General features: G+C 39.6%; 2 protein-coding genes across 8 annotated transcripts in view; one reads left to right on the forward strand and one right to left on the reverse strand.

Moving 5' to 3' along the window:
• LOC143017754 (uncharacterized) overlaps positions 1-2,358 on the reverse strand; it is a 10,028-nt gene extending 7,670 nt beyond the window's left edge. Inside the window, exon 1 of the mRNA XM_076172606.1 lies at positions 2,206-2,358. Coding sequence (XP_076028721.1) covers positions 2,206-2,220 — 15 coding nt within the window. The 5' untranslated portion in view covers positions 2,221-2,358. The remainder of the gene's footprint in view (positions 1-2,205) is intronic.
• The window catches only part of LOC143017755 (orexin receptor type 2-like), a 460,398-nt gene that overhangs the window by 401,606 nt on the left and 48,792 nt on the right, over positions 1-10,000 (forward strand). The window lies entirely within an intron of this gene.

The raw sequence follows: 10,000 nt of genomic DNA on the forward strand, positions 1-10,000 counted from the left end.
CACCACCACCACCACCACCACCACCACAAATCCTTTATAGAGTGTATGTTGTGTTGTTTGCGTGCATGATTGTGTATAATGCAGTCTTCCATCGCAGTTGACACCACATCTGTATCAACTGTTCGTATAACAATCTTCAGGTAGCCTTGACTGACAGCATTGGCAGTATGTAGCAGTATTCTTGTGTCAGCCTCTTCCTGAGTGCTACAGGGGCTCAGGGCTGCAGTGATGCTCTCCTCTGGTGGGTTGCAAAGAGCATCATCACCTAGGGTGGCAACAAGCTGCTTTCCATTTAGTATCTGCCGCATTCGCATCGTGTGACTAGCCAGAAATGTAAACAGTTCCTGCTCGTTTGCATCATGTCTGAGAAACTGCTGCCACCTACCTGGTAACCTATTGCTCCCCTCAACCGTCTGATCCCATTCCACGGCGTTTTCTGGTTTCAGCCTTCAGGCTGTTGTCAGTGTACTGGTCCCACACTCTATCCACCCTGTTTGCTCGTTCCAGCTTATTTTCAATACACGGCAAGAAGACTGTTGCTACATAGTCATCAAATATTTTGCAAGCAACTGCCTTAAGCATGTTGACTAGCGCTGCACCATCTAGGATGATCACGTCAGAACCCGGGGTATCAGTGCGACACTCAGCACTACTAGTGAGCCAGTCAGGAAGATCTGACTTCTTCCCCGGACGGAACTTGCCATCTTCATGCCTAAAGAATTCACTAAGATCATCCTCTCATGACTGACATACAGTCGAGAAAAAGAGTGAGCAGTGAGACTGCAGCTTGGACTTGGACTTGTCTCTTGCTGGAGGTTGACCGAATAGCTGGAGCTTGTTCTCTTTGATTGGGTCATCAAGAGGCTTGCTGTCACTCACTAGGCGCACCCCTAACAAAATCCTGATACTGCTGCACTCCAAGTTCCTCACCCCGAAGAACAGACTTGGCAGCTTCTTCATCCATGATGCCATGGGTGTCAAGGCACATCAACTCCTGGCTCTCCTCAGTGAATGGATTCCCCATGTCAGTGAAGACTTGAACGAAGGAAGACACTTGTCAAGCAAACGTCTTCTGAATGCTCGCAGTCTGCTCATGGTGCCTCAAAACTTTACTCTGCTTTGTCTAGCCTCCAAAGAAGACTCAAATTCAGCAGTCAGCCTTGCCGTCTAAGGACCTTCAACTAACCATTTTCTGAAAGCTTCAGAATTTTGTGTTAGGTCCACTGCACCACCATCTTTAAGGAATACGCTGCTCTGTTCGTGTGTTTGATCAGTGGCAACTACAGAGAACGGACGCTGGATCTTGCGAACAGTCCATTCTCCTTTACGAAAAACCTCAGCAACTTCTGGATGCATTCGTTCAAGGCTGATCATGTCTCACACGTGAATAGATATCGCCATCTGACATAGTTCACATAGTCTAGGGCAAAGAACAATGGAATCAGCTTGCATAAGATACCAACATAGAAATCGAAATCAGACATACTGTTGATAGGACTGTACAAAGTGGAATGTGCTAAAAAATAGTCAGAATGAGAGTACGTAATTTGTAAAATGCACAATGTGAATCCCAAAAATAAGTAAAAATGTTATGTTATAGGATCAGCAACATACTTGATAAGTAAATAAGTTGCTGCTCAAATAAATACTGTTAATATATGGTTGATGAATATGAATATATAATGGTTGAATACTATGTCAGAAACCTCACATGGAAATAGTATCGGTAATATAAGTTGTTTAAAACTGTTGTATTTTTGTATTTTTAACATAAAATTAGTAATGAGCAACTCTATTAGATACATTTCATTACTAAACACTTCATAAATATAAAAGCATTAGACCACCTGAATCGTGTAATGCTGAAGATAATGTCAAGATTGATCAAATTTATATTCTATACTGGCGGCCATATTGGAAAATGGCCACCATACGCTTCCTGAGCAGGGTTCGAGATGTCCCATATCTGAACATTTTTCACAATGGTCTAGTATAACATTCCGCCAAATTTCATGATTTTAACCCAGTTTGAACAATTGCATGATATGTTGTCACTTATCCGCATGACTAATGAATCAAGGAAATTACAACTCCTCCCCCGAGGAGGAATTTTTCACTTGAATGAAATCGTCTAAAGACAGAAATGATAAATATATAAGAATGAAACCACAGCTAAAATGTTAGGATCTAAGTCGCGTTCGTTACCTGGGCAGTTGACATGGTGGTGAGACTGGAGGAGAACTGTACAACAGAGGATCAAATTCAATACTAAAACGTCTCGACCGGAGTGTTGGGAAAAGTTATCGGGGTCGTATCTTATCTCACTGCCCTGGCTTTGACAGTAAGCCTTTCCAAGAAGAATGAAAAAGCAAACAATTACTTCCGCATGCATCTAAACAGACACATCCAAACGCATACACGCGGTCACACTAACGCAAATGCGCGCATGCGTACAACAGGATCGAGGGAATGCAAAGAACAGCAACTAAAATGTTTCCCAACACTGCAAAGTCATACGAAGAGGGCATGCAAGGGCTAAATCTGTTATCGTTAAAGGATTGAAGAGGAGGACAAGACTTGACGTTCAGCTCGGCGAAAGGGACAAATCTGACAGAGAACGTCGCCTGGCCTCGTGGACATGGGATTAGTCGAAAAGGACCACAACTCTCAAGGACGACGTTGGAAAGTACAATTTCTCATATAGAGCTGGTAAATTTCTGGGAATAACAGGAGCTGGAATCATACACGAATTCTAAACGTGCTGTGGTAATTCAAAAATAAAAGACGGTAGCACACGAGCCTTGCACCCTTCCTGCATACTACAATCAGGTAAATGCAATTAAGTAAATACTCACACACACACACACACACACACACACACACACACACACACACACACACGCGCGCGCGCACACACACACACACACACACACACACACACACACTTCAACGAATGGACGGCTTAGAAGACGTTCTGAAGAAAAGTGAAGTCTGTGGATCCCAACGCAAAGAGAAGTGCCTAGTGTTTTTGCAGGGTGGGGGGGAAATTGCTCGTGGAGTAGTGGGAACGTAGGGAAAGAGGAAAAGGGGAGGGATTACTGAGGGAAATGGAAGGAAATGAGGAGGGAGTAGACTTTGACCAGCCAGACAAGCGGAAGGTAAACAAAAGACTTAGCGAGGATCAAATGTCTAATAAAAATGTAAAGATTAGAAGTATAGAGAGGAGCAATACAGAAGAAAGTGACGAGAATATGTTCCAGGGATTTAAAGAGGGTGGGGGGGACACAAGGCCCCCCCCCCCCCCCCCCCCCCCCCCCGACTGATAAGACTAGAGGAGAGAGTTGATAAGGTGATCGAGGACTTGGAGCGTAAGTTAGGTAACGTAGACTCCATTTTTCAAAGAATTGAAAGGTTGGAACAACTAGAGAAGGCTAACAGAAACTTAACTGAAGAAATAGAGGACCTAAAAAGACAGTTAGGAAATGTAAAGGAGGAGAATGAGAAATTGAAGAAGAATAGTAATGAAAACAGAGAGAAACTAGCTACAGAAGCTAAAAATTGGAGAATAACTCAAGAAGGGAATAAGGTTTCATTCACTGACATAGTCAAACAGCAATTGAAAGAACATAATGAAGACTCAGTTATTAAAGTGATGAGACAGAAGGAGAATATAGTAAGAGAATTAGCTGACAAAAAGAAATGTATAATTATATTAGGAATGGAAGAGAAACATAACCCAGATAGAACTGCAAGAATCAAGGAGGAAAATGAAAGAGTAAGCAGTTTACTAAAATTAGTCCAGGAAGATGAACCAGAAATTATAAAGGAAATTGAGGAAAAATTCAGACTCGGAAAATATAGTACAGATAAGACCAGACCAATTAAGATTAAATTCAGGTCACAAACAACAGCAGAGAAAATTCTATCCAAGACAGGGAAACTAGCAACAAATGATCAATATAAAAAGGTATGGATAAAAAGAGAAATGAATAAGGAGGAAAGAGAGGCAGAAAAGCAGAAAAGAATTGAAGCTAAGGCAAAAAACGAGGAAAGAACGGAGTCAGAGAAAGAGAGATTCTATTGGAGAGTAGTGAACATGAAAATAAAGCAGTTCGACATACTAAAGAAAAACATAAGGGAAACAGAGAATACAATGGAAGTGGCAGAAAACTAAGAGTGTCTTACACAAATATAGATGGATTGATAACAGGATTGAATGAACTGAATGATTATTTGAAAGAAAAAGAACCGGACATAATGGGAATTGTAGAAACAAAATTAAAAGGCCCACTACCACCCAACAGTGTAGGACATGATACATACAATTATTGGATTAGAAACAGAGAGAAAAAACAAGGGGGTGGAGTTATGTTCCTGACTAAGAAGGATATAAACGTGAAAGGTGTCATATATGGAAAGAATACAGTAGAGATGATTATAATAGAAGTGGAAGACCGAGATAAGAAGAGCAGAAAATTTGTGATCAATTATGTGCCTCCGAAAACAGCCTCATGGGAGGAGAGTGAACATAAAAGTATGTTAGAGGACACAAAGATAGCATTAACTAAAATAATGGAAGACGGAGGAAGAATAGTTATGATGGGCGACTTTAATTGCAAAGAAATCTGCTGGGAAGAAATGACAGTAAAGAGTGGTGATGACTCATGGGGAAATGCTCTACTTGAGATGATTACTGACCATTCAATGACACAATGGATACAAGAGAACACTAGGTATAGAAATGAAGAAGAACCATCGAGGCTAGACTTAATAATTACATCTGAACCTAGAATAGTGGACAAGATTGAATATAAAACACCAATAGGTAAAAGTGACCACATATTGATTGAACTGGAACTTAATGAAGAAAAATATATGAAAAGAAATGAACAATATAGAAAAGGAAGAATGATGTATGAAAAAAACAAACTTTGATAAAATAAGAGAATTCTTCCAACAAGAAAACTGGGAAGAAATATACAAAGAAGAAACAACAGTGGAAGAGAAATGGAATATTTTGACAAAAATTTACAAAAAAAGGAGTGGAAAAGTATGTCCCAAGACAAAAACAAGAAAAAGAATATGTAAAATGCTGGTACAACAAAAGTTGTAGGGAGTTAAAGGACAAAAGAGACAAAGCCTGGAACAGATGGAAAAAAGACAGAAGACCTGAAAAATGGAAAATATATACTGGTTATAGAAATGAATATGTACAAAAGTGCAGAGAGGAAAAAAGAAAATATGAAAAAGATGTTATAGAAAAGTGTAAAGATCAACCAAAACTATTCTACAGATTTGTAAACAATAAACTGAAAAACAAACAAGACTTAGAGAAATTAAGACAAGGAGGAGTTGAATACACTGAGGAAATGGAAATGGCAGAAATTATGAACAAACATTTTAAATCAGTGTTTACAAGGGAAAATATACAACCTGAAGAGATTGAGTGGAAGGAAAAAGTCCCCCCTATGGAAGAAATAGAAGTAACAAAGAATGAAATATTGACACACTTGGGTAATTTTGATGTCAGAAAATCGCATGGGCCAGATGAAATAGCAAACTGGATTCTGAAAGAATGCAGGAATGAACTGGCAGACAAAATACATAGCATAATAAGCAGTTCCTTAAAAGAAGGAAAAGTTCCAGAAGATTGGAAAAAAAGCAAATATAGTACCTATATATAAAGGAGGAAATAAAGAAGAACCTACCAACTATAGACCAGTCTCTCTAAACAAGTACAATAGCAAAAATATGTGAAAGAATTATCAAAAGTAGATGGGTAAAATACTTGGAAAAAAACAACGTACTAAATCCAAGGCAATTTGGATTCAGACAAGGACGATCATGCGTCACCAATTTAATATGTTTCTATTCAAGGCTAATAGATATAATACAAGAAAGAGATGGATGGGCTGATTGTGCATTTCTAGACCTAAAAAAAGCTTTTGACAAAGTACCACATAAGAAGTTGCTTAAGAAATTAGAATATGAAGGAGGAATACAAGGTAAATTGCTAAATTGGATGGAAGACTTTTTGCAAGAAAGAAAAATGAGAGTAGTGATAAGAGATCAGCACTCAAAATGGAATGAAGTAATAAGCGGTGTCCCGCAGGGAACAGTTCTGGCCCCAATAATGTTTGCTATATATATTAATGATATGGATGAAGGAATTGAAAGCTATATGAGCTTCTTTGCAGATGATGCAAAATTACTGAAAAGAGTGAAAACTGAAGAAGATTGTGAATCACTACAGAGAGATCTAAATAAAGTACAAGAATGGAGTAGGAAGTGGGAGATGGAGTTCAATACAAAAAAGTGTAGTATAATGGAATTTGGAAAAAGCAAAAACAGAATAACAGGATCATATAATTTGGGAGAAGAAGGAATAAAAAAAGTAGAAAATGAGAAGGACCTGGGAGTCATTGTTATGAATAATATGTCACCTGAGAAACATATAAATAAGATTTTTGGAGAAACTTATAATTTAATAAGAACAATCAAAGTAGCATTTACATACCTGGATGAAGAAATGGTGAGGAAAATCCTAATCACCCTGATAAGACCAAGATTGGAATATGCAGCAACGATATGGTCACCAAGTACAAAAAAATGTATAAAAAAACTTGAAAGAATACAAAGAGCAATTACAAAACTGGCACCAACACTCTCAAAACTATCATATGAAGAGAGACTACAAAAACTTAAACTACAGACACTAGAGCAAAGAAGAGAGAGAGGAGATTTGATAGCTATTTACAGAATCATGAAAGGCATAGAAATTACTGATAGAGAGAATCTGATAAAATGGGATGACAGAAATACAAGAGGACACGGAAAGAAAATAAAAAAAGACAGCTATAGAAGAGATTTTAAAAAGAACAGCTTTCCTCACAGAGCAATAGACAGTTGGAACAAGTTAGATGAGAAAGTGGTGTGTGCAAAAACAATACATGAATTTAAAAATAGTTTAGATAAAATGAGATATGAAGACGGGACCCCACGAGCATAGCTCCCCTTCCCGTAAAATACAACTAGGTAAATACAACTAGGTAAATACATAGTGGTGGATACCTGGAATAAATTAGATATGGAAAGTGTGTACAAATACTATTCAAGGTTTTAAGAAAAAACTTGATGTTGAAAGATACAAAGACGGATCACCACGAGCATAACTCACCTTCTCGTATAGTACAACTAGGTAAATACAACTGGGTAAATGCACACACACATACACACACACACACACACACACACACACACACACACACACACACACATACACATTTTAGAATACATTTTTCCACCCAAGATTATTTAATTATGAAGCAGTTTGGATAAATGATTAGTACAGTAAAAAAAAAAGCAAGGGACAATTTGAGATAAAATTGGACCACTGCGAATGTAAAGACGAGACCTCACAAGCAAAGTTGGATTGTAGACACCTGGCTTGCCTTCTTCTTTCAACCTCTGATGAACTTTAACTATGTTTCTATTGGTGGTATACGAGTGATCGTAAACTCATTGTATCTTTCCCACAGGAAGGAATTTAGTCATGAGGTTGAATGATTTAGAAAACGGAATAACAAACGAAATTTCATAGATGAATTGCTCGACAGTAGGAAAGAGGCCAAACGCAGAGGATGGGAGTCCAGTATATTTGACGTTTCGCCCAGCTTTTTTTTTTTTTTTTTTTTTTTGAAGAAGCCCTCCCTGCAGGGCGAAACGTCAAATATACTGGACTCCCATACTCTGCGTTTGCCCTCTTTCCTACAGTGCTGTTGTAGTCGTTGCTGCTTTTACTCATTTGTTCGACAGTATTGGAGGGGGGCGTTAAAAAAAACTGATTCTGGTTTGCCTGAGGACTTTATCCAAAACCACAAAGAGTGAGCTAGTTTATTTGGTTGGTACCTGATGGAATTAAGCTCTTGATCTAAATAGATACCTGAGGCTACATTTGTTTTGAACTTATCTGGATGTTGACTAGAAATAATTAAGCTAACTGCCATAATGGATGGTTTTTCTATAAACAGTGAAGGCAAGCCTATTCCCATTCTTCATAATCAATATGTTTCAAAGGGGGATTCTGCCCCCTTCCTTTCTTCCCAAAGAAAAGGTACAATTAATTCACTGTTACCCAAAAACCATAGATAAAAAAGCAGTTGACGTTCATCAGAGGTTGAAAGAAGAACACAACCCCATCAGTTCAGTCTCTTTCTGTTCCCTGTTACCTTCTGTAGTCCTTCTTCTCTGCTTGGCGGAATTTTGATTCGCGCTCTCTACCTCATCCATCAACTTCCCTCTCGGTCTTCCTGTGAAGCTCACTCCAGCCCTTACTGCCCCTCCCCTTACACTCTCCTTGCCTGTCATTTCTCATTCATTTTTTCTTTCCATGTTCTCCCTCTTCTACTTAATCCAACAACTACCACGCATAATAATTTCCTGCTTCAACTGGACTTTTTCATTATCCATTCTTTTAACTCTTGTAGAACTACTCAAACACTTCGTCTAAAATATACTCCGATATTTCTCTTTGCCTCGCTTACATTATATTCCAAGTCTCTGTTCCATACATCAGTCTTTGCACTTATTCACGAATACCATTTGTCACCACACTTTTCATTCCACGCAGACATCTGCCTGACTCTCATTACTCTTTAATTTACATCTACTTCATTTACCACCAAATGCAACATAAAGTATACAGACCAAGGACTAGAGAGGTTGTTTCTCTTCTCTTACTCTTCATATCTGCTCCTCTCCTCCTCTCCCCTTATCCTCCTCTACTCTCCTCCTCTCCTTTCTATTTCTCGTGCCTCTCCCCTCTCCTCCTCTCCTCTTGTTTCCCTCTCCTCCTCTCTCCCTCTCCTCCTCTCCTCCTCTTTCCCTCTCTTTCTCTCTCCCTCTCCTGCTCTCTCCCTCTCCTCTCCTCTCCTCCGTTATCTGTCCTTCATACAGGAAAGGCAATATTGCCAGAGGGAAAAACAGACCACGAACGAAAAAAAAATCTGTTCCTATTTGCCCTTTTCTCCTCATCTTTTCCTCTCCCTGTTCACTCTTTTGCCTTCTCTCTCTCTCTCTCTCTCTCTCTCTCTCTCTCTCTCTCTCTCTCTCTCTCTCTCTCTCTCTCTCTCTCTCTCTCTCTCTCTCTCTCTCTCTCTCTCTCTTTCTTCTTTGCACAAGGTGACGTGGGGTCAAGTGGGAGTAAAAGGCGTCACTCAGCGTAAAGCCAACTAGAAAGAGGGATGGCAGGGCCGTGAGTAAAGGCATTCGTAATTAAAAGCCTTTCCTTAAACAAAATGGTGTCACCTCCAGTCCAATATACCGTCAGCCCAAACAGTTCTCGGTTTTTATTACACACACGCACACACACACACACTCTTACGCACACACACACACACACACACACACACACACACACACTATAAAAAAAATAAATCGATGGAGGAGACGAAAGGAACGTCTAGACTTCATGGACTGTATTGGGATGGTAGTAAGCAAATATGAGGCGATGCTCAGGAATCAAGTTAACAGAAGAACTGATGGTGTTGCTAAGGAGGGGATTTGTATGACGTCTCTTTGAAAGGCGGCGAAGTCTTGAGCCGGAGGTGGGAGTTGAAGACTTAAGCGGCTGGTTCTGACTTCACAAAGGGCTCGATCCAGGAACCAGGCTGCTTATGCACCAACCCCATTAATTGGAATTTAATGAAGCTCTCGGAAAAAGGCCAGAGGCAACCCTTCTCTTAACTTTATCGAAGCGGTTACTAAAAAGAATTGATGAGTGGGCTTCCTGAATGCTCTAAAAAAAATGTAAGTTACCATCAATCCCTTTGATCAGAATATCCAAGAATGGGATCTAGTGACCTTCCTCCCGTTCCGTCTTAGATTTAACATTAAGGGCTAATTGGTCCAACTGGAACACCTCGAAAAAGTATCCCACCTGTCATCCCACGCCGCTGAGAAAATGCCATCGACATACCTGAGGTGGTTTGATGGTGGGTAA

The sequence above is a fragment of the Oratosquilla oratoria genome, chromosome 33, assembly GCF_046742065.1.
Source record: "Oratosquilla oratoria isolate Oo_2021 chromosome 33, ASM4674206v1, whole genome shotgun sequence".
Lineage (NCBI taxonomy): Eukaryota > Metazoa > Arthropoda > Malacostraca > Stomatopoda > Squillidae > Oratosquilla > Oratosquilla oratoria.